The sequence below is a fragment of the Lepus europaeus genome, chromosome 10 (genome assembly GCF_033115175.1).
Source record: "Lepus europaeus isolate LE1 chromosome 10, mLepTim1.pri, whole genome shotgun sequence".
Taxonomy (NCBI): domain Eukaryota; kingdom Metazoa; phylum Chordata; class Mammalia; order Lagomorpha; family Leporidae; genus Lepus; species Lepus europaeus.
The window spans coordinates 76,559,672-76,584,172 of NC_084836.1; the positions used below are offsets into that span (position 1 = coordinate 76,559,672).

Consider the following 24,501-nt stretch of genomic DNA (forward strand, 5'->3'; position numbering starts at 1 on the left):
TCAAGAGGTTTTAGCTGGCAACAAAAGGGCTGGACAGTCCCAGAGCTTTATGGAGGCAACTTAACTCAGACAACTTGGTGAAGGGAGCCCCTCACAGCACTCACCCGCCCTTCCTGACCACACCCTTTAAAAGGTAACATACTAAGCCTTTGCTTTGAGATGGTCAGCTCTTTACTTAGCATTGTGCATCCGCACAAGGTCCTGATGCCAGGAGCATGCTTGCTTTCCCTGCCCCACACCTTCCCAGTGCTACGTGCTCAGACCCAGGGTGGATGCCTGGGACCCCCACCCGCTGAGGTCAGCCTGTTTCTGCTGTGGCCCCGACTCCAGTGACTTTGATCTGAGGACTCAGTCCCCTATGCTCTGGCCCTGAGTCCAGGTGCAAAGCATCAGCAAAACAGCTGATTGGAGAAGAAAGTGCAGTGTAACATAGGTAGCAGAGGGGGCCGCCGCCCTCTGTCCTTGGCAGCGACCCACTGGATCATCCATCACGTGTCTGTCGCAGCCACGGTCTTGCCCAGGAGTCAGTGACAGCGGAGAACGGGTACCTCCACCTTCTGGAGCCAGGGGATTACCCAGACCTCGGAGTAGCAGTTCAGGGTCTGCAAGAAACAAGGACCCACCTGGGAATCCACCTGGCCGCCCCGGACCCCTGCCCCAGATTGCCGCATGCACACATGCACATCTGTGCCCGAGGGACTGCTGGCCAGTTACAGAGTCAGCATGCGTGTGTGTGCACATGTGTCCATGTGTATACTCCTCACCAAGGCATTCTCCCCCAATCCCCAGTTTTTATTCTGGAAAATGTCAAGCTTAAGAAAACTTGAAAGGATGATTGAGGGCATTTACATTGCACCTACATCTTGCCACATCTGGTTTCTCTTTCTCCCTGCAGAGAGGTATCATATCCTATACATTGCATATACAACTCTATCTATCTGCAATTTCTGAGTGATCTCAAAGCAGGTCTTCTCCCACCTGACTACTCCTCTGTTCTCCCACATCACGGCAGTGCAGGAACACAGGAGGTGATGCTAGGGTACTGATGTGAGCAGGGGCTCAGACCTACCTGCTTCAGGGTATGGTTGCTTTGGAAGTCGCAGTCATCCAGCTGGACGTGCGAGGTTTTCCTGCAGGTGGTTCGGCTGAATTCCGCCTCAAGCATATATTTTAGGCCTTTCACTATCTGCAGAGAACGTGAGCAGGGGCTGGTGTTTTAAGGCTGGGCGGAAGAGACGGCAGCTCTTGCACCAACCAGCACAGGTGTGCCGACACAGGTGAGGAGGGAGACTGCTGGTGTGGAGGACAACTCGGGATCCCCATGAGGCGGGGAGCAGGCCGCTGCACCGTGGCCCCTGCCATTCCCTCCCTCCGGCAGAGTGCCAGCTCCTGGTTGGATCCCACACTTCAGGAGTAACCTCAGGCCAGGCTTGCCTTTGGGTTGCCCTGGCCCCCAGGCTAAGGGCAAAGTCCTTGCTTGTTCCCTCTCTCTCCTCGGAGACAAAATGAAGCCCCCTGAGTGGGAGATGCACCTGCTGTGAATTTTACATGGCTCCTGTGGCAAGCACTGCTGGCTTCACCCTGTACCCCCTCCTCCCCGCTGCTGGAAACTGTTTTGAGTTTCAGAAGAGCCCTTTTGGGGCTGATGCTGTGGCATTAGTGAGTAAGGCCACCTCTTAGCAACTCAGGCATTCCATATGGGTACTGGTTCAAGTCCTGGCTGCCCCACTTCCGATCCAGCTCCCTACTAATGCACCTGGGAAAGCAGCAGCAGACGACCCAAGTGCTTGGGCTCCTGTGCTCACCTGAGAGACCTGGATGAAGTTCCTGGCTTCGGCCTGGCCCAGTGCTGGCCATTGTGGCCATCTGGGGAGTGAACCAGTATATGGAAGATCTGTCTCTCTCTAACTCTTTCAAAATAAATTTAAAAAACCTTTAAAAAAAAAACAAAACCCTTCTCCAATTGGCCTTGCCAGTGACCTGGCTCATTTTTAGTCTCAGCCCCATCTCAAGTGAAACAAGGTCATCTCCACCATGGCCAAGGTCCAGCAACCTCCCATCCCCCCCACAAGGAGGACAGGGACACTGGGTCCAGGGATCCTACTGGCCTCCCTGGAGGAGGCAGTGCCTCAGAGGACCTGACAGCTCCGAGGCTGGGCCCGGAGCACTGGCACTGGCCACGCCCTGCTGCTTTCACAGTGACACTTGCCAAAATCACCCTCCTCCTGTGACCCACAAGACCAGAGTTTGGGCCTTCCTCTCAGAGCAGAGCCTCTGCACTGCCCCCTACCCCCTCCAGCCTCCAGCAGCAATATCACTGAGGGCCAGCTTCCTCCAAGCGTCAGAGGCCACCACACAGCCCCCTCCTGCTGCCCGTGCTGGCCGCGTGTTCTTGGACTCAGGTGAATGAGGCTGGCTGTGCCCTGTGCGGTCCCTTGTGGGTGGCCATAGGTTACTAAGGGTGTGACCACTCTGCAGGGGGCTGTGGGCTATTCAGGCAGGCTGGAGGCAGAGTGGGGTTGTGCACCAGGCAAAGGGATGAGAGAACTCTGGGTGGGTAGAGAGCAGCACCTAGTCCTTTGGGGCCGAGGCTGGGCGGGGAGTGGGAAGTGGGGCCAGCCCTGGCTGGAGATGCCACGGCCTGCTCTGGGGCGAGGGCAGCACCTCCGTGGGTTTCTCTTCTGTCCCACTCCCTGTGGACTCTGGGCTGGAGGTCTAGTGACTGCCCTGGGTCACGGGTTTTAGCCTTGAGTGTCTCACCCTGCGGTGGGGTGTGTGTTTGTGGGGGTGGTGAGGTGAGGGTGGGGCCAGTGCTACTCGGCTCCCCAGGGCCCCTCACCTGGACCAGGGCCCTGCGGACAAAGGACTCCTTGAACAGGAAGATGTCGTCTGTGCAATTGTTGAACCTCTCCACGCTATGCCTGGCTGCGGCCAGGACTCCAGGGTCATCCGTCTTGATGGTCTCGGGGAATCCTGGCTTCAGGCCCGAGTTAAGATCTTGGGAACAAAAATCTGAAAAACAATGAGACAAGCACAACAATGATCGCGGGAGCCTTGCAGTGGGCGCCATGTCTTGTGCCTGGGCAGGCCCCCTCTCCTACCCACCCCACCCCCTCTCACCCCATAATGCCTCTGTTGTGTTTCCCTTAGCACCCCCTGCTCCCCCACCCCCACAGCAGGACCTGTGGACAGGATGTGGCCTGGGGTGTTAGGAGAAGGGCCCCCGGCCTCCACCCCTGTCTGCGTGCCCCAACCTAGTGGGTCACGTGGTAGTGCTGACCTGGTCCTGCTTCCCCACTTGTGCACGGCTCTCTCTGGCTTCTCTGTGCCCAAGCCCTTGCTGGGGATGACGGCCGCTGAGCCCAAGAGTAGGCAGCTGCAGTTCTTTGTCTTTTCCACGTCTTCCCATACAAGGGAGGCATACTCGGCTTCCCTCCCAGCCGCATCTCTCAGTGTCTGTGCCAGAGCTGGACCCTGGTATCCCTTTGACTCCCAGAGAGCCAAGGTGGCAGATGGCCTGGGGTCTGGCTCGGGGGAGACCCTGAGCTGCTTACTCCTTTGTCCAGCTCCTTTCTAGCCCATTCCTGCCCCCTCCTCCTGCTGGGCACGCAGAAGCTTCTCACGGTGTCCTGCAAAGCAACACGCAATGAAAGCATCAGCATGGCAAGAAAGCAGAGCAAGTGAGGTGGGGGGAGTCGGGGTGCAAGGTGCGTCTGTGGGGGTGCTGGGTCTGAACAGATCTGTAGGGAGACTCTAAGGGCCCTGTGCTGAGTTGAGAACTGGGTCTCAGCAATCAGCAGAGCAGGACAGCTGAAGAGGGGTCTGGAGAGCTGGGGGAGGGGCAAGGTTAGGCCAGGCACTGGTATCTGGTCCTTCCAGGCACAGAATTTGCCTTTTATTACAAAGAGGAGGGGGCCAGCGCTGTGGCGTAGCGGGAAAGCTGCCGCCTGCAGTGTCGGCATCCCATATGGGCACTGGTTCTAGTCCCGGGTGCTCCACTTCTGATCCAGCTCTCTGCTTATGGCCTGGGAAAGCAGAAGATGGCCCAAGTCTTTGGGCCCCTGCACCTGCTTGGGAGACCTGGAGGAAGCTCCTGGCTCCTGGCTTCGGATTGATGCAGCTCTGGCCATTGCGGCCAACTGGGGAGTGAATCAGCGGACAGAAGAACCCCTGCCCCCGCCTCTCCTCTCTGTGTAACTGACTTTCAAATACATACATCTTAAAAAAACCAAAGAGGAGATGAATGTGAGTGTTAATACAGGCTCCATACAACCACAAGTGAGTGCTGTCTCATGAGTGGCTTGAATCTGGACTTCTCTTTGCATTTTTCACTTTGTCCATAAAAGTCATGAAGTGCTTGTATGTTACATAAAAATTTAAAAGTTTTGGAAGAATTATAAGTACATTGGAAAGGGGACTGGGAGAATGGGGAAGAGGAGTTTTAGTTTTATAAATATTTTCTCCCCCCCCCCCCTTAAGATGTATTTATTTATTTGAAAGGCAGAGTTAGAGAGGGAGAGAGGTCTTCCATTAGCTGTTTCACTCCCCAAATGGTCACAACGGCCAGGGCTGTGCCAGATCAAAGCCAGGAGCTAGGAGCTTCTTCTGGGTCTCCCACGTGGGTGCAAAGACCCAAGAACTTGGGCCATCTTCCGCTGCTTTCCCAGGCACACTAGCAGGGAGCTGGATTGGAAATGGAGCAGCCAGGTCTCCAACTGGCCTCCACATGGGATGCTGGCGCAGCAGGTTGCAGCTTTACCTGTTATACCACAGCTCCAGCCCCTAAACCTTTTACTTCTTCTTTTTTCTTTTTTTTTTGACAGGCAGAGTGGACAGTGAGAGAGAGAGAGAGAGAGAGAGAGAAAGGTCTTCCTTTGCCATTGGTTCAGTCTCCAATGGCCACCGCGGCTGGCGCGTTGTAGCCGGCGCACCTCGCTGATCCGATGGCAGGAGCCAGGTGCTTCCTCCTGGTCTCCCATGGGGTGCAGGGCCCAAGCACTTGGGCCATCCTCCACTGCACTCCCTGGCCACAGCAGAGAGCTGGCCTGGAAGAGGGGCAACTGGGACAGAATCCGGCGCCCCAACTGGGGCTAGAACCTGGTGTGCCGGCGCCGCAAGGCAGAGGATTAGCCTAGTGAGCCGCGGCGCTGGCCTAAATCTTTTACTTCTTTAGAGTTTCCAGAACTATCAGTGTGCCAGAAATGAGACAGCCAGGCTGCATATAAGGCAGGTGCTGGCCAGTGCCACTGTCAAGGAGATTAACATGAAGAAACTTAATGTGAAAGTCCCTCCTTGGTGGTAGGGCCCAGGCTGTGCGGGCAGTGGCTACTGGCTGGGCAGGTGTCTGTCCAGGTCCTTTGAGAGCATCCGGCTCTGCTTCCTTGGCCTCAGGCCCTGGGACTAGGAGTTCATTCAGAGAGGTGGGGCTGAGCAGCAAGAAGTGGAGGCCCTATCCAGACAGCTTCTGGGGCTGTGTGAGTTGTGGCACTTGAAGATCCTGCTGAGACACTGCCCCAGGGGCCTTTGGAAATCAGAGGCACTGCTGGTCCCGGAGAGGTTGGCAGCAAGGGATGCGGGCTTTTGTGGGGGGAGGTGGGGAGACTAGCTGGCTCCTGGGTTATGAAGAAATGGAAACTCCAGGGGGTCAGCCCGGTGGTGCAGCTGGCTAAGCCTCTGCCTGCCACGCTGGCATCCCATATGGGCGTTGGCTCACAACCCTGCTGCTCCACTTCTGATCCAGCTCCCTGCTAATGCACCTGGGAAAGCAGTGGAAGATGCTCCAAGTGCTTGGGCCCCCACACTGGAGACCCGGAAGAAGCTCCTGGCTCCTGGCTTCAGCCCAGCCCAGCTGGTGTGGCCATTTGGGGAGTGAACCAGCAGATGGAAGATCTCTCTCTCTCTTTCTCTCTGTATCTTTTCTCCTCTCTCTGTAACTTTGCCTTAAAAAAAAAAGCCTTAAAAAGAAATAGCAGCATGAATCCAACAGGGGGAAGCAGATCTGAGTGTTCCCTGGGAATAACATGTCCCCTTCCCCAAAGGGACCCAGAGGAACACCCGTTACCTGGGCCTGGGGTTGGGTACTAGACAGTGGCTGCAGGCTGACCAGCTCCTTGTCCAAGGAAAGGTTGGGGCTGGAGGGTGCTCGGGGCTATACTGGCCACAGAGCAGTGCCGAGGCAGTGAGCACCTGTGCATGGATATAAAATGTTGAGTAGCTTGGAGAGGGGGCAGTGGACCTGGTGCCCTTTCCCTGGGGACTCGTGTCACACATGAGTGTCCTCAGAGGCCAGGCCCTGCCACAGACAGGTTTGGGAAAAGTGGAGGACTTGGCCACACAAGCACCTGGGTGTGTAGCTCCTTCCTGCTTCCTGTCCCTGAACGGCTTGGACCTGCTCCAGGGACCGAGGACAGACAGGGGTGCCCCTGCACCCCATCCCTGCTATCACCAGCATTCCATGCATTATGGAAATCTAGGGCCTCTCCTCTCCCTGGTGCTGAGGTTCAGAATGGGGGACAAAGCGTCCAAGCAACCTCTGTTGTTTCTTACTTAAAAATGCATTTTTTTCAGGTGGTGTTGTGGTAACAGGGGGTTAAGCCTGTAACACTTGCATCTCATAAGAGCACCTGTTCAAGCCCCAGCTGCCCCACTTATGATTCAGCTCTCTGCTAATGTACCTGGGAAAGCAGTGGAAGATGGCTGTAGTGCTTGGTCCCCTGGTACCCATGTGGGAGACCAGGATGGAGTTCTTGCCTCTTTGCTTCAGTCTGGCCCAGCCCTGGCCCTTGCAGCCCATATGGGGAGTGACAGAAGATCTCTTTCTCTCCCTTTCTCTCTCTCTCTCTCTCTCTCTCTCTCTCTCTCTCTCCTCTCTCTCCTCTCCCCCCCCACTCTGTCACTCTGCCTTTGAAATAAATCAGAAAATAAAAGATGTAAAAAGAAGCAGTTTTCCCACACACATTACAGATGACTCCTGCAGTTTCCTTCCCCCGTGTTTCTCAGACCCCAAGCTCACCTTCTGGGTCATGTTCCACCTGTCCAGCTCCTACAGCCCACCTGGGCGGCCTCTGAATGGGCTTCATTTAAATACAGGACACACGCATGATGAGTATGGACCCTTCACGACCACCTCTGAGATCTGAACTGCAATGCAGGCTCCGACCTGCAGGTGGCACCAAAGCTTGGGGCCACAGTCAGTAGGTCAGTGACACCACCCACCCGTCAGGCCCCCTGTCCTCCAAGAAAGGGCCAGCAAATAGTGCCGCAGCGGATTCATCTGGGCCTCTGCGACACGGAGGACACGCAGGCACAGTAGGGGAAGATGCAGCGGGGAGCACCTGCCATGTAGCAGGGAAGGGGTGGGTTCTGTGGAAGTTGCCTTGCTTGTACCTTCCTCTTTTAGGAGTATTCTAGGTGTGACCCCAGCGGGGTGGGGAATCCCAGTATGTGAAGCCACACCCCCCGCCAGGAGGGATCCCAGGCACCAGGCACCAAACACAGGCAGCCTTGCTAGTCTCCTCCGTGTCCCACGTCTCCTGGGCTGGGGAGACATCGTGGATGGGGCTGAGGTGCTGCTGGGACTCTCGGGGAGGACTGACCCCACTCCCATCTCTCGGGGCTTACAGTCTGTAGGCTGCCCCCAAGGACTGGGGTAGTAGGAAGTGAATGTCCAGTTCAAGGGGGCTGTGTCCACTCTGCCCCCTCCCCACTGCCCCGGGGGGATGAGTCCCTCAGCTCATCCCTGCTCCTCTGCTCCTTTCACCGATGCCATCAAAACTGAGTTGGGGTTCATGTCATCAATTGCAAGGGTGCACAGGTCCCCAAGTGAAGAGGGATGAGCAGGCTCATGCTGCTGAGGACACACGTGTCCCCTTGTCTTTCCCTGGATTAGTCCTGGCCTTGGTTCACTGGGACCTATGCAGGGTGGGAATCCCAACCCTGCCTCTCTCTGGCTGTGCACCCCTGGGTGAGCTGCTTAACCTCTCTGAGCCTTCATATCTTTATCTGGAACACAGGGGTGATGATGGCACCAACCTCACAGCGGGTGGTGAGAAGGAAGGAGACACCGCACGGGACACACTTAGCAGTGGACGATGTGCAGTGGTTATCAATACGCCAGTCTGGCCACCCAGAGGGGCTCTAAGAGCAAGCAGACGTGCCCTTTGGGGAACAGAAATGTCAGCACTGGGAAGAATGGATGCAGTGGTTCCCTGGCCTCCTGGCCTGGAGGGGGCGCTGTCTCTCCAGGTAGGGCATAATGCTCGCAGCCCGAGTGACAGCACCTTGAGGATAGAAGAGCAGATGACAGCTGACCCCAGGTCGGGTCCCTGCCCTGGCTGGAGGGGGCAGGGGAAGGGCATGGCTGGCAGCCCGTGGGGCTTCCTGGAAGAGACGCCAGCCTGGAGGAGAAAGAAGAAGCGCATTTTGCTTGTAATTTACAGCTAAAGAGTAGCAGGAAGCCGTGTGGCAATTTCCTGTGTCCTGGAGGGCCCTGGTGGACAGGTGCTGTGAGGGTTCAGCTTCTAGCTCATGGGTGCTGAGAAAAGCCAGATGCCCATAGGGCCCCACCCTGGGGTCCCTGCTGTCCTCTTCCTCCCCTTCCCCCTCCCTCCAACACCAGCAGGCTCTGGGATCCGTTGTCAGATGAGGCAAGAGAAAGGCTGCAGGGCTGCAGACTGAGGTTGGGGCCCAGGTTCCCCTCTCTGTCCTCCCCCGCCGGGCAGAGGGGCCTCCAGGCGCTCACCCTGGCCTGCTAGAATCCCCAGAAACAGCTGCGGTGCTGGGGTCCAGCTCGGGCCCAGACTCTGGCAGCCAGGCCAGCTCAGGCCAGCCCAGGCCCATCGCAAGCCACCACACCTCTACTCCCTGAGCCGCCTCTGCTCAGCCCCTCCGGGCAAAAGGTGGGGAGGCACGTGGTCATTTTCCCATTTCATAGATGATGGAATTGAGCCTTGGGAATGTTCCAAGGTCCTGCAGCTATGGGGCAGGAGGGCAGTCTGGGGTGCTTTGAGGTTCCCTGTGCCGGTATGGGCTCCACCTTCTCCATCTGGGGTTCAGTGGCCGAGACCAGCTTTGAACGGGGAGGCCCAGGCTGGCCCAAAGGGGCCAGCCAAAGAGAAAGCAAGACCTGGATATGCTAATATCACCCAGCTGTCAAGGGGTGCCCCGCCCCAGTCCTGTCCCTGCCCTGGCCCTGCTCTGTTGGAGACTGCAGAACCTTAAGGGTACTTCCTCCCAGGCACCGCCAGAGGGCAGCCTCTCCAGGAGGCTTCTCCACTGTGCACAACCAGCTGCCCCCTGCTTCTCCCCTGGGTGCACACCAAACACAGCAGCAGGCTGGGGTCAGGACAGGGCAGGGGCAGAAGCCCCCGTGCCTCCGTGGCCTAAGCTGAAGTCGGGTGTCCTGGCCCAGCCTGCTGCTGGCTCTGGGCCTCCAAGTGTGGACCACGTGTTTGTGTGAGGGGGTTGAGGGGAGAACACCAGGGGGGGGGACACACCCCATGGCTTGTCCCCCTCACTGACATCGGAAGCTGCACCCCCACACCAGCCCTGTTCTCCAGGCCCCCAAGTCACAGCACTCACCCTGCACCCCCCCCTTAGGTTTAAAACTGACAGGCCCCCAGCGTCACTGAGCCCTGATGTCCAATTCACCGTTGGGTAGGGGGAGTGTGAGCCGTCCACGAACCCGGGGTCTTGGGTACCCTCATCTCGTCACCTTTGGTCAGACTCTGGCCACAGAGTGGGTGCTGTCCCCGCTGCTGGGCCCTGGGCTGCGGGGAACTTGAGTAGGTCCCAGCCCTCTGGCACCTGCTGCTTCCTCGCCCCTCCACAGTCTATGTGGGCAGCGAAGGGCACTACTCAGCTCCCTCCACCGGCAGGCAGGAGCTCCTTGGCTGTTACCTGGGCAGGTGGCCACCCATCCAGCTGTGCCTCTCTGTTTCTCTCCTCTTCCTCCCCGCCCCTTCCCCCGCGCTGACCTCCAGGGCGCAGACTTAGGATCCCTGCGGCCAGTTGAGGGGACAGAGAGGAACAGTGCACAGCAGGTGCACCCTCTGCATGCTGCCTCCGCGCGGTCCCGTGGGCTCCAAGCCTGGAAAGTGAGACCCCAGGCGAGGAGCGGCAGAGCGGAACTAAAACTGGGGTGGTCAGTCTCTGGAGGCTGGGGGCAACCAGGGGAGATTCCCCCTTACCTGGGGAACTGGCCCCGGCGGTGAGCACCACGAGGCAGCAGAAGGCGAGCAGCGCCCGGGCCGGCCGCATGACTGTGGGGCAGTGCGCACTGCAGGTCGGTGAGCGGTGCTGGGCTAGAGTGCAGGGAGCCGAGCCTGCCCTATAAACCCCCACCTCCACCTTGCGCCGGGGATGGGCCAGGGCGGGGCTGGGGGGCGCTTGCTCCTGGCTGGGGAGGGGGTGGCGTCTTGCTGAGTCATTTCGTCCAGAAGCGCTTCATTGCCGCCTCCCTCTCGACCACAATTGAAAACCGCTTCCTTTACAAAGTTTCCAGGCAGCGATAGTTTGCTGGGGAGGAGGAGGAGAAGTGAGATCTGCGAGGGAGCCCGGTGCAACGCCTGGCTCCCTCCCGTGCGCTCACAGGGAAGGCTAATGTCTTCAAGAATCCGCGGGGATTTTCAGAAGCCGCGTCGTGTGGTTTTCCTTCTCCAATTGTTCTTCCTCCCTGAATTCCGGCGTTCTGGGGCCCCCAGCCGCCCCACCCCACCCCGGGGTGGGGGCGGGGCCAGAGGCTCAGAGTCTGAGCAGCATCTTGTAAGCACTGGGTCAGCAGCGAGTGGCTGATCACTTCCCTTCTCTGGTTCCAAGCCAGCAAAGGAGAGAAAAGAATGGTTTGTGGCTCCAAGGACCTGGGTCTGTATACGTGCCCCGGGCAGGGGCTAGGAGGGGGCTTTGGAGACAGGCCCCCTCCCCCACCCCAGTTTTAGTTCTGCTCTGCCGCTGCATGCCTGGGTGCTCTCTGGCAAGGTGCCTCAGTTTTCCCCGAGTGCTGCTTCAGTGTCAATGCTCCCAGCTTGGCATGGAGCAAGCTGCTTCGGAGGGGTCCTGTCCAAACAGGTTGGAGACACCTGAGTCGGAGCAGGGAGACCTGTGTGCACAGGGCCGGCGTCACCCAGGGTGGCTGGGTCAGAGCCCTCACTTTTAACCCAAATCCCAGGGAAAGCGCTACCCCTACTCCCGCCCCTGGCCCTTCTTGCGTGTACCGGGTTTCAGGCTTTGGGTTTTGGGTCCTGGGTTTGTGGGTCCTGGGCAAGGAGCATCATCTCTCAGCTTCTGGCTTCTGACATCTGTTGTGAGCACTGTGATGGCGGCCACCGTGATGGCTGGCAGCACGGCTCCAGGTATGGTGGCTGCTGTGACCCCTCCCCGCTCCCCATGGCTGTGCCTGGCCCTGGGATCCTCCTCTGGCTGAGACCAAGCAGGAGGCAGGGAGGCAGACTGGATCCCAGGTTGCTGCTGCGCCGAGTGTCCTGTTACCCTCCGCTTCATGGGCACTGGAGAAAGCTCAGGGTGGTTAGGAGACGCCCCAGCACCCAATGTCTTCTCCTAGCTGCAGGCCCTTTCATCCGTGAACACGGGGTGATGGGCTCCCCCATCCTGTGGCCTCATCTCCCCCAGAGCTGCTGGGCAGGCAGAGGCACAGGGTGGCCCTGGGTAAGTCACAAGGTGCAAAAGCAGCATTAATGGACTGAGTGAGGCAGGTTGAGGGTGGGTCTCACCCAATCCAGGGAAGGCCTGGGCACAGCAATAGGCCAGGTAAGAGGGCATTCCCCCCTCCCCTTCATGTCTTGGACCTGGGACATTGACCTTGTGTTTCTGGACTGGACTGGAACTGACATCCCTGACCTTCCTGGTGCTTGGCCTCAGCCTGTGATTTACACCACTGGCCTGACCTGAGCCTGGACTCTGAGCCTGCGTGGCTGCGTGAGCTGACGCCTGACAATGAATGTCCATTGTTTGAGAGAGCTCCATGGACCTGCTCTCTGGAGAACATGGATGAGCACAGATTGGTATCAGAGTGGGTTAAAGGAATATACTTTCTTTTTTTTTTTTTTTTTTTTTTGACAGGCAGAGTGGACAGTAGAGGGAGACAGAGAGAAAGGTCTTCCTTTTTGCCGTTGGTTCACCCTCCAATGGCTGCCGCGGTAGGCGCGCTGCGGCTGGCGCACCGCGCTGTTCCGATGGCAGGAGCCAGGTGCTTCTCCTGGTCTCCCATGGGGTGCAGGGCACAAGCACTTGGGCCATCCTCCACTGCACTCCCTGGCCACAGCAGAGAGCTGGCCTGGAAGAGGGGCAACCGGGACAGGATCGGTGCCCTGACCGGGACTAGAACCTGGTGTGCCGGCGCCACAAGGCGGAGGATTAGCCTAGTGAGCCGCGGCGCCGGCTAGGAATATACTTTTTTTTTTTAAGATTTATTTATTTATTTGAAAGTCAGAGTCACACACAGAGAGACGGAGAGGCAGAGAGAGAGAGAGAGGTTTTCCATCTGCTGGTTCACTCCCCAGATGTCTGCAACAGCCAGAGCTGCACTGATCTGAAGCCAGGGCCAGGAGCTTCCTCCAAGTCTTCCATGAGGGTGCAGGGGCCCAAGGATCTGGGCCATCTTCTGCTGCTTTTCCGGGCCATAGCATAGAGCTGGATCAGAAGTAGAGCAGCTAGGACTCGAACTGGCCCCTAAATGGGATGCTGGCACTGCAGGCCATGGCTTTACCTACTACGCCACAGTGCAGGCTCCTAACAGATTTTTTTTTTTTTTTTTTTTTTTTGACAGGCAGAGTGGATAGTGAGAGAGAGAGACAGAGAGAAAGGTCTTCCTTTTTGCCGTTGGTTCACCCTCCAATGGCCGCTGCGGCTGGCTCATCACACTGATCTGAAGGCAGGAGCCAGGTGCTTCTCCTGGTCTCCCATGCGGGTGCAGGGCCCAAGGACTTGGGCCATTCTCCACTGCCTTCCTGGGCCATAGCAGAGAACTGGCCTGGAAGAGGGGCAACCGGGATAGAATCCAGCGCCCCAACCGGGACTAGAACCCGGTGTGCCGGCGCCACAAGGCGGAGGATTAGTCTGTTAAGCCACGACTCTGGCCTCCTGACAGATTTTAAGAAGGAGTTTTATGAACTGGTTCTGGAGTTTTTCACCTGGCTCTCTCACCTGATTATCTTTAAAGACAGTTGATGAGGGGCTGGCGTGTGGCACATCTATGTCTGAGCGCTGGTTCAAGTCCTGGCTACTCTGCATCTGATTCACCTCTTTATGAATCCACCTGGAGAAGCAGCGGAGGATGGCCCAAGGCCTTGGGCCTCAGCCTCCCACAGAGGAGACCAGGAGGGAGTTCCAAGCTTCTGGCTTTGGCCTGGCCCAGCCCTGGCTGTTGCAACCATCTGGGGAATAAACTAGCAGTGGAAGATCTCTCTCCTCTCTCACCCTTTCAAATAAACACATGCATCTTCACAAAGACTGCTAATGAACCTCCCTTCTCTGCAGTTTTGGTTTTCCATGGCCAACCGCAGCCTGCCAATATTGAATGGAACCTTCCAGAAGTAAGCAATTCATAAGGTTTAAACTGTGTGCCGTTCTGAGGAGTGTGATGAAATGTCCTGCCACTGTGGCCTCTTCACGCTGGTCGCTTGGTGGCCGTCCCGGTTATCAGATGGGCTGTTAGGGTATGGAGCTGCCTGTGATGAAATAGCTGTTATTTTACTCAGCAGTGATGTGGAAAGGCAAGCATGGAGACATCGGCTGTGCAGATTTGCCAGGGAGAAGCCATAGGGTGTTTCGTATAAGCGAGAAGGTGAGAGTTTCAGCTGAATTCATAGGGACAGAAATGTGGGCTGAGCTTGTTAACATTTACAGTAAGAACAAATCTCCCCTCTGAGCAGCTGTGAAGAAGGAAGAACTCTGGGATTTTTTTTAAGCTTTTATTTATTTATTTGAGAGGTAGAGTTATAGACAGTGAGAGGAAGAGAGAGAGAGAGGTCTTCCATCCACTGGTTCACTCCCCAAATGTCTGCAACAGCCAGAGCTGATCAGAAGCCAGGAGCCAAGAGCTTCTTCTGGGTCTCCTATCTGGGTTCAGGGGCCCAAGGACTTGGGCCATTTTCTACTGCTTTCCCAGGCCAAGCAGAGACCTCGGTTGGAAGTGGAGCCACTGGGACTCAAACCAGTGCCCTTAAGGGATGTCGGCGCTGCAGACTGGGGCTTTAATCTGCTACGCCACAGTGCCGGCCCCTATATGCATGATTTAGTACTATCTGTGGTTTCAGGCATGCATGGGGTCTTGGGAACTTATACCCTGTGGGTAAGTGGGAATGACTGCACTTCTGGTAGTAAGGGAGCACTGATAGTCAGTTACAGAGAGAGGCAGAGACAGGAGAGACAGAGAACCATCTGCTAGTTCACTCCTCAAATGGCCACAAAAGTCAGAGCTGAGCTGTTCTGAAGCCAGGAACCAAGAGCTTCTTCCGGGTCTCCCCCATGGGTGCAGGGGCCCAAGCACTTGGGCCATCTTCTGCTGCTTTCCCAGGCACACTAGCAGAGAGCTGGATTGGAAGTGGAGCAGCTGGGACTCGAACCGGTGTCCACGTGGGATGCTGGTGCTGCAGGCCTGGGCTTTAACCTGCTGCGCCACAGGGCCAGCCCCAGGGGAAGCACATTTATGAGTGGATTCCATAGCATCCTTGGAGAGCTCTGTCATCCCTCTTCTATGTAGGGTAGACTTGACAGCGGGAACAAGCTGGGTGAACTACTGGAGAGACAAAATCTCCCTGGTCCCCATGCTTGCTCTTTTTCCTTCTCTCTCCCAGCCCCTGGGAGCTTCTCAACACTGAGGTGGGGTTTGCAGGTGACTACCTGAGACATATAGACACAGCACGATATCCCCTTGCTGGGGATCCGCTCTCTGGGATGTGATGCCAGGAATTTTGAATCACGAGCCAGGCTGTGTACTGTGCTCAGACCAGTACCTGCAATAGTCTCCCAACTCAGGGGCTGTGGTCAATGGTTTTGGCTGGATGACCACAGATGTGGAAGGAACATGATTAGACAATCAGTGATAGGGGCTGGCATTGTGGCGTAGCGGGTAAAGCCGCTGCCTGCAACGCCAGCATCCCATATGGGCACTGGTGATGTAATTGGAAATGCAAATGGGAACAGACTTGCTTAGCACCTGGCAGAATCCCCCAGCGGCTCCTGGACCTGTGGAGTGAGGGTTTAAGGGTAAGGTCAGGTGGAAGCTTCTAGAACTGCCTCTGCACAGGAGCATAGCAAACCAAAAGCAACACCACATGCCTGGAGGGATGATGGAGATTCATGTACCTCACCTCCCCCGCCACCTCCCCACTGCCCCCAGCTCTCCTCCTCACCTGTGTAGTAGAGAGATGGGTTCCAGGTGATAACTCCAAGCACAGCTATTGCACCAGATGCGATTTCTTTGCTCCAGGAAATGCACGCATCCTCTGGTACCTGGTGCGTAGCTCTTGCTCTAGCAAATGCCTGCTTGTCCATGCTCGTTCACAGAAACTACCAGAAACAGCTTTCTCTCAGCCTCCCTCTGGGGACATGAACTTCGCAGTCCTGTGTCACAGTGCAGGTCACAGGGATCCCGACTGCCTTTCTCATCCATCAGACATCACCCCGGTCCGTTAGGTTCAGGACAGGATGCGGAATGGACCCAGGGAGCAAGCACCGTGGACTGACTGAGACGTTAGTGTGACAGAGCTTGGTTAGTGGGTTGTAGCAGATACTGGACGTTTGACCACGGGCCACCAAGTTAACCATGGGACCATTGCCGACCTGGCTGAGTGCCCCCTCTGTGTAGGGCCCTGTCCAATATGCATGGGTGCTTATGTTTGTGCCGTGTCCTTCTGTGCAAGTATCCATTACTCATGGGTCAGTGTTTCTGTGTGTGCTCCCGGGGCATGGGTAAAAGGCTTCCTATGTGTGTATCTCTGCATGTGTGTGAGCATGTACGTGTAAGCGTACACACGTGGACGTGGTGTGTCTGTATCGCTGTGTACATGTATGTGATGGTGATGTGTACTATTTCTATCCCATCCAGGAATGCCAGAACTGCTACAGGAGTATTGGGCTCTATATAGAATTCTTAGGCATTCATTAGTTCATTCATTCATCCTTTGCTACATTTTTTTAAAGATTTATTTGAGGGGCTGGCGCTGTAGCGCAGTGGGTTAAAGTCCCAGCCTGCAGTGCCAGCATCCTATATGGGTGCCGGTTCGAGTCCTGGCTGCTTTACTTCTGATCCAGCTCTCTGCTATGGCCTGGGAAAGCAGTAAAAGATGGCCCAAGTTCTTGGACCCTTGCACCTGTGTGGGGGACCTGGAAGAAGCTCCTGGGTCCTGGTTTCGGATCAGTGCAGCTCTGGCTGTAGTGGTCATCTGGGGAGTGAACCAGCAGATGGAAGTTGTCTCTTTCTCTCTGTCTCCCTGCCTTTGCCTCTCTCTGTAACTCTGTATTTCAAATAAATAAATCTTTTAAAAAAAGAGTTATTTGAGGCCAGCGCCATGGCTTAACAGGCTAATCCTCCTTTTGCGGTGCCGGCACACCAGGTTCTAGTCCCGGTTGGGGCGCCGGATTCTATCCCGGTTGCCCCTCTTCCAGGCCAGTTCTCTGCTATGGCCCGGGAAGGCAGTGGAGGATGGCCCAAGTGCTTGGGCCCTGCACCCCATGGGAGACCGGGAGAAGCACCTGGCTCCTGGCTTCGGATCAGCACGATGAGCCGGCTGCAGCGGCTGTTGGAGGGTGAACCAACGGCAAAAAGGAAGACCTTTCTCTCTGTCTCTCTCTCTCACTATCCACTCTGCCTGTCAAAAAAAAAAAAAAAAAAAAAAAAGGAAAAAAATTAAAAAAAGAGTTATTTGAAAGGTAGGGTGACAGAGAGAGGAGGGGAGAGAGGGAGAGAGGGAGAGAGAGAGAGAGAGAGATCGTTCAATTTGTTGGTTTACTCTCCAAATGGCTGCAACAGTCAGGGCTAGGAAACCTGAGGTCTCCCTCATAAGTGGTAGGGGCTCACGTACATGTGCCATCTCCCACTGCCTGCCCCAGCGCATTAGCAGGGAGCTGGATTGGAAGTGGAGCAACTGAGACTTGAACTGCTGCTCCCATATGGGATTCAAGCATTGCAGGCAGTGGCTTAACAATGTTGGTCCAAATATGTGGTTCCTGGGCCAGCAGAAACAGTGTCCTCTTGCAGCTTGATGGACACACAGATTCTTGGTCCCCGCTGCAGCCCGTGGGATGAGACTCTCAGAGGGTGGGCCCAGGGCCCCAGCTTCTAACGTCTGAGAAGCACTGATACTCCCCATTTGCTGCTTGCCCTGCGGCCTTTTCTCACGGTGCCCCTCTGGCCTGCCCTGTGTGCCCATTGCTGACCTTGGCCATGCAGAGAACATGACTTTGCCGCTCCCTGGTCTTCAGGCTGGGCTCCCAAGCAAGATTCTTGGTGCTGGGGTGGTGGAATGGATGTGGGAGGGATGAGGGCTGGGCCAGAGCACTTGGTGTAGTGAAGCCAAGTGCACGCACACATTTCCCAGCACCACCCCTCCCCCCGTGGATATGGTCACTCCTGCAGAATTCACAGCTCAGCCTGCAGTGAAATCACTCAACCTGGTTTCTCTAGGCCTGTCCCAAGCTGCCAGAGGGGGAGGGTGCCGCCCTGCTGTTACCTGGGTGGGCAGGAAGTGCTGTCTGTACCCCTACCCCAGGAGCCCAGAACTCCTTCCTCTCTCTGTAAATCTCCAGGGAGCCCTTCCTGCCTTGTATTGGGGTGCAAAAGAGGTGCAGCTTAGGCGTCCCCCTCTCCCCTTTACCCCCATCCTCCACAGCTCTGCACACAGAGGGTTAAAGTGTGTTGTATTTTATCCTGGGTAGGGGGCTGTCTCATTGCTGTCTCATCGTCTGGGTGGGCTCTGCCCGCAGGTCACTGGACAGGTTGCCTTCCATGGACCACTTTTGCAACCTATAAGGAACACCCAGTGAACTGTGTGTGTGCAGCTACTGGATTAGTGACCTAGGCCAAGTGACAGCCACCACCCCAGTGCATCTGCCACCTCCCAGGGCCAGGCTCCCATGCTCAGGCTGCAGGCACACGTGGCGCAGGTGCTGGCCAGGGCTGCCGTCCTACTGGAGGTTTGGGGCATGCCTCGTTTCCAAGCTCATTTGCAGGCTCACGTGCTGATTGGCGGTTGTCATTTCTTTGGGGGTTGTATGAAGAACTTTGGGTTACTACCATGAAACACCCGAGACCGTTGACTTGCTACAGAAAAAGGGTTTATTTAGCTCACAGCTGTGGACCGAGATGGGGCGGCCTCGTTCGTGGGGCATCTGGCGGCAATGGCGGAGCACGCGGCGAGCCAGGACTGGGCTCAAAGGTCGGTAATAAGCTTTTGCAACTACCTTCTTCCAAGAATTCAAGAGAGGACGCCGGCTCCACTTAAGCGGCTCCCACCAGGTTCCGCAGGTTCCACTGCGCCCCCTGGAGGCCAAGCCTGTGTCTCACGGGCCTGGGAGGGCGACCTTAGCGGTCAGGCTGCGGTTTCAGTTCCGTGCTGGCCGCTGACCGGAGACCACCTTCGGGCCCCAGCCTCAGGGACTTTCCTAGGCAGCCGCTCGCTTCCTTAAAGCCCGCCTGGGAGAGAGAGAGGGGTCAGAAAAAGCGCGTCACAACCTTCCGCGGCCCTGTTCTGTTGGTTACAGGCAAGTCACGGGCCGGCCTACCTGCTCCCACAGGGAGGGAGGCTGGGGGGAGGCAGGGGGCCCGGGTCCCAGAGCCTGCAGCCGCCCTCGCTGAAGCTCACTCATTGGCTGTCTCCACTGAGGATGCTGAGGGAATGGGTTTCCCGGTTGTCCACGTGAGATAAGGATTCAGAGCAGGGACCTGAGTAAGGGAGCAAGAGAGGGAGTGAGGGAGGGAGGATGGAGGAGGGAGGGGGAGGAGGGAGGGGGAAGGGGAGAGGGAAGGGACAGAGGGGAGAGGGATTAAGAGAGGGAGGGGAAGGGAGGAAGGAGGGAGAGAGGAGGGAGGAGGAGGGAGGGGGAGGGAAGGAGAGGGAGGAGGAGCGAGGGAGGGAAGAAGAGGGAGGAGGGAGGGGGTGGGGGAGGTGTGACCTGACCTCCTTTCAGGCTCCTGTGGGGCTGGGAGGTGGTGATGTGGGCCCGGCTCACAGCAGGTCTGGATGACAGGAGGGGTTTTGTGCTCGTCCTCACAGCTGGACACTATTTCCCAAACTGCGGGGTGTCAGGAGGGTGTACCTGGCCACAACCTTGCAGGCACATGCCTGAGGCTTGTGTGGGGAAAGAAAACCCCGTGTCCGTCTCGTGCAGGCCCTCTAAGAGCTGCATGAAGGTGGGGCAGTTAGACACTTGGTCCCACGCTTCTGCATCCACACAGCAATCAGCCACAGATAGAAACTATTTGGGAAATAATTGTGTGTGTCCCGGACTGCCTTGCTTTGCTTGTCACATTCCCTAACCAATACAGTGTAGCAGTCCAGACCCAACACCATGGATGGGTTAGGAGTTCCAAATCCTCTACAGGTGATTCGGAGTATACACGACCAGGTGCCTGCCACAGGCAAGACCACGCTGTAGTAGCTTTGATTCCTGCATCTGCATGTTCTGGGCCAGGTCTTCACAGTGCCCAGGGGTTGCACCTGTGTTTGTCCACAGGAGCTTCTCTGACTGTTGCCTGGGGGCTAGGGTGGGATGGGGGACCCCAAATATCGGGGACAGGGGAGGCTGTGAGCCCTGCAGGGAGTGTTGAGGAGGCAGGCAGGTCTGGGGTGTTCCTGGGTGGGGCATCAGGGGACCCCTGCCACATTGGGCTTCAGGCAGTGGACCCTGATTCTGGGTGGTGGGGACCTTGTGGGATGGCAGGTGTGTGGGGAAGGGGTCTGATTGTTGGGCCGCTTGGATCGGAGCCCAGTGCATCTGCACCAAGGCATGTGGGCGGGCCCTCTGTGGTTGGCAGGCATCAAAGGCCAGCATGTAGGAGGTCAGCCCCCAGCCTGTGTCCAACCTGAAGAGAAGAGGGGAGGAATCTTTGGCTCCGAGAGTCCTCATGAGGCTCAACTGAGACACGGCTGCTGGTGGAGCCCGGGATAGGCCCCGCACGTGACAGTCTGGACAAGCTGCATCCGACCTTGGCTTTGGGGGTGGGAAAAACCCATTCTCTGGACAACAGGGCGGAGGTCAGCCTGTCTGCAGCCCAGGCTGCTTGTGCTCTGGGCAGTCAGCTGACCTGGGCCCAGCCCCCAGAGCTGCCACACTGGCCTGGGGTCAGTATAGCTGGGCAGATGGAGATAATCAGAATAGTTGACATTTATTGACTGCCTCCTGTATGCTTGGTAGCAAAGGGGTCCAGTGAATTGTCATCCTAACCCTGTCTATGAGTAAACCCACTCTCCGGATGAGAAATGGAGGTGCAGGCAGGTGAAACTCTACCCAGCCAGCAGGGGGCGCCTCTCACAAGTACATCTGCCTGCCAGTGTGGAGAACATTCTGGAACCCCAGCACCCTAGCATCCAGAGGGTGCTAGTCTGGAGGGTCCCTTCCAGATGCTGTTGCCTGACATGTGACGTCAGAGGCACAGCTGCGCTTGGGCTAAGCAGCTGCTTTGGGTGGGTTCTAAGCTTGGCTTTTGGTGTGAGCTGAAGCAGGGGTGTTCAGTTCCAGGAAGGGCGAGCCCCTCCATCCTTGCTCCTGGTGCTTGCCCTTAGCTCAGGGCCCTCAGCATACCTGGCTAAGAGGCCCTAGGGGAAATGACTGGCTGATCTGGCCAGCAGAGGTCCTGCTGGGAGAGAGGGATGGAGGGAGAGTGCAATTCCCCAGTGAAGGTGCGAGGATGCTCGGGGTGGGTGTGGAGAAGCCCCTGCCTACAGAGTGGGGGGCACCACAGGACCCTCCAGGAGAGGTTCAGAGGGTTCACAGCAGGCACCTGCTTTGGGACCTGGGGCATGTTGGCACCAGGGTCATCCAGTGCTCACGACCGCCCTGCCATATCAGCTGTCCTGTCCCATGGCCCAGCCCCGCAGAAGAGTATGGGAGACCTGAGATGCCACCATCTCCCTGCTGGACTCGGGCAGGCCCCTCCACTCCCCGTGGGAGGTCACAGGGCCGGTGGTGCCGTCCATCAATGTCAGACAGAAACACTGAAGGGAAGGGAACAGGTTGACCGTGCTGGGGTGCACTGAGCATTTGCCTAAGCACTTGATAACTACTTCTTTTTTTAAAGAACATTAAAATTAATTAACAAATAAAAATGGCATATAATTGTGCAACGTGACGTGCTGAAATACACACCCATGATCTCACATGTGTTTGTGGTGAGAACATTCAACAACCACTCTCTTAGCAACTTCTAGCATGTTGCTGGCAACTGTGAAGTTGCTCTGGATCTTGGCCCCTCTGCCTGTGACCTGCACACGTCGCTGCATGGATGTGGAAAGTGAGGCACGCAGTGGGTGAGACACTGCCAGGAATCAGGAGTCTGCACCCTGGCTGTTGGGTTCTCAATGCTGACCTGTTCCAGGAGCAGCAGGTGCTGGCCGCTCTGGCTCCTTGGCTGGGCGGGTGCCCTAGGCCTGCACAGCTGCAGACTGGAGCTTATCAGTGTTGGGGGGTGTCTCTGGGGCAGACGCAGCACCTGTGGCATTGGAATCTCAGAGGGGGCAGTTAGAGCTGGGGAGGGGCTGGCTTCTGCAGCTCCTTTTAAAAGTCCCCCACCCGGGCTGCACTGTGGTGCAGCGGGTAAAGCCACCACCTGCAGTGCTGGCATCCCATATGGGTGCTTGTTTGAATCCCAGCTGCTCCACTTCCCATCCAGCTCTCTGCTATGGCTTGGGAAAGCAGTAGAAAATGGCCCAAGTCATTGGGCCCCTGCACCCACAGGGGAGACCCAGAGGAAGCTCCTGGCTTCGGATTGGTGCAGCTCCAGAGGAAGCTCCTGGCTTCAGATTGGCGCAGCTCTGGCCATTGCGGCCATCTGGGGAGTGAAAGAAAAGTCCCCCATGGTTACCTGAATGACGGCCAGATACTTTGCTTTGGTCTTCAACTCTCTCAGGTAGGGCCTGTGAAGAGAACTGCTTCCAGCAGGGGGAGCTGTGATCTAAAAAAATGAGCAAAGTTTGAAGGCCCGAGAACCTGCATTTCGGGGAGGCGCTCCCTGGGCGGCCGGGCCTACCAGTGCAGGCGTGTGCCATGGGCACCTGCCCTTGGCCCTGTGCACCTTGTCCCCTCCACGCTCAGCTCTGCACCCTCTGCCTGCCGGGGAAAGCCGTGGGACCCTGGAAATTGGGGCCACCCGCAGGGCACTACCAATGGAGGGGCCTGGGGCCAGCGAGGCCTCGTGTTCCCTCGCGTGGGAGGACGTCCCCTCCACGGACTTCCAGGCTGTCGCTCACACTGATGGAAGTTGTCGCCGCCTCCTCTGCCGGCACCGCGGCCCCACCCAGGTCCCCGGAGACCAGAATTCCTGTGGCTCATGGCAGGATGTCTCTATGGAGGAACAACAGCCAGACCCTATATGACAACAAAATTCTGGCCCACAGCCTGCAACCGGCTCTCTGGGAAGCCCGACACCATCTCAGCAGTTTGTTAGGCTCAGCTTTGTTCAATTTAAGATCGACTAGAGAAGAATCCACCTGTGCCCCGGACCGGGAGACACCCCACCCCCAGAGCTGCTTCTAGTGTCCCCTGGTTGCCCCTTCCAATCAGAACACCCCCTAGTGATGTCCTTTGGTTTCCTGCTCCCATGTCTCCAACAGCCACAGTGTGCTCCACACCTACCTGTTCTCACGCAGGTGGTCTTGGTTGATTGGCACACCAGGAGGCGTGGGGAGTAGGCAGGGCAGGTTTGGTACCCCCAGTAGCTGGGCATTGAGTGAGTATCTGGGGCTTGGCCAGCCAGCCCATGGTGCAGTTACCAGGTCCTGGCTCCAAGCCAGGCACTGGGATGAGGGCAGAAACTTCCTGTGTGGGTGTGGGGCCTGGGTGGGATTTCTGATACAGCGTGTGTCCACCACGCTGGCCCTGCAAACTTGGTACACATGCAGACTCTCCCCCCAGCGACTGAGTGGACAGATCTGTGTGGAGCTTTGATGACGCTCCCTGGAGGACCAGGTGGAACCCTGTGCATGGCCCCTGGCACACCTTTCTTGTGGTGGTCCTCATCTGTCTTTCCTCATCACTTTTCACAGAACAATTGCTGGATTAAATGTCTTCTCCCTGGCTCCGCCCCTTCCTGGGTCTGCACATATCACACACACACACACACACACACACCCCCCGCCTCTGTGGCTTGGGTGTCATTCATCTGGCTGAAGCTGACACAGGGCTCTCCTCCTGCCGTCGGCTTCCGTGGTTGCCCTCGTGTCAAATTCCCAGGATGCAATGTCAGCGCCGTGCCTTGATCTTTCTTGAGAAAAACCCCTCTTGCGGTGGGCGTGAATTCCACGTGTTCCCTCACCTTGTCCCTCCTTCAGTGACCTTCTCTCGTGAGTGCCCACCCAATGTGTCAGCCCTCGTCTGATATCCGACAGCCACCACATCCCAGCTCAGAAGGGATGCTCATCCCACAACATTCTGCTGTGAAATTCTTCCAGGCGTTTTCAGAAAAGCTGGGAGCATCGCTGAGGGCCCTCTCACACAGGCTGGCTCCATTCTGCAGTCTGTCTGCCACTCACCCAGCCAGGACTCACATGGCTCCATTTCTCGGACCTATGACTTCCAAAGCTGGTCTTGGAGGTAGCTGTGAGTCGCTCGCTCCTCCTGAGGACTTGTGAGCGCCCAAGGGCAGCCCCCTCACCCCCGTTAGGGCTTCCTATCCACAGATGCTACTCTGACTAGTTCCCCGCTGAAGCTGCCCACCCAAGACCCCTCTTTTGAGAAGTGCTGGGTGCACAACTCCTTGGGGAATTCAGCTGTCCCCAAAGTCACTGGAAATTCCAACGTGGGAGCCAGAGACTTGGGCATCCATTTGCAGTGAGTCTGTAAGCACACTTCTGGCCCAGGGATGCCTCAGTCTGGGCCATCTTCTACTGCTTTCCCAGGCCATAGCAGAGAGTCTGATCGGAAGTGGAGCAGCCGGGACTCGAACCTGTGCCCATATGGGATGCCAGCACTGCAGGTGGAGGCTTTACCTGCTATGCCACAGCACCAGCCCTGCTCAGTCCCCTTTTTTTGCCTGGTTTCCTCCCTCCCTGCCTGGAGCCACAGGCCCCTGGGAAACCCAAGCATGCATCTGGGAGAATGTTCTTGCCTGGCTCGCAGCCTGGGCAGCGCTGATCACACACTCCACTGGTGCTGAGAATGCGCGGCCCGTGAGCACCTGGGAACACCATCATCTCCCTGCATGCACGGTGGGGTTTGGCTCACAACCAAGGGCCCTCCCTGAGGGGACTCTGTGACAGCTGTAACTAACTTCTGCACATGCAGATATATTTTATGACCTCCCACAGCCCATGGCCATCCGTTGGTGACCGG

The 24,501-nt window shown here is 57.0% G+C and overlaps 1 protein-coding gene across 1 annotated transcript; it reads right to left on the reverse strand.

Moving 5' to 3' along the window:
* Positions 1-110: 110 nt before the first annotated feature.
* CST7 (cystatin F) lies at positions 111-10,613 on the reverse strand. Its single transcript, XM_062203782.1, has 4 exons — positions 10,188-10,613; positions 2,840-3,012; positions 1,070-1,186; positions 111-602 (listed from the first exon to the last, which is right to left on the reverse strand). The coding sequence occupies exons 1-4, from the start codon at positions 10,255-10,257 to the stop codon at positions 525-527; spliced, it is 438 nt and encodes a 145-aa protein (XP_062059766.1). The 5' UTR covers positions 10,258-10,613; the 3' UTR covers positions 111-524.
* Positions 10,614-24,501: the final 13,888 nt, after the last annotated feature.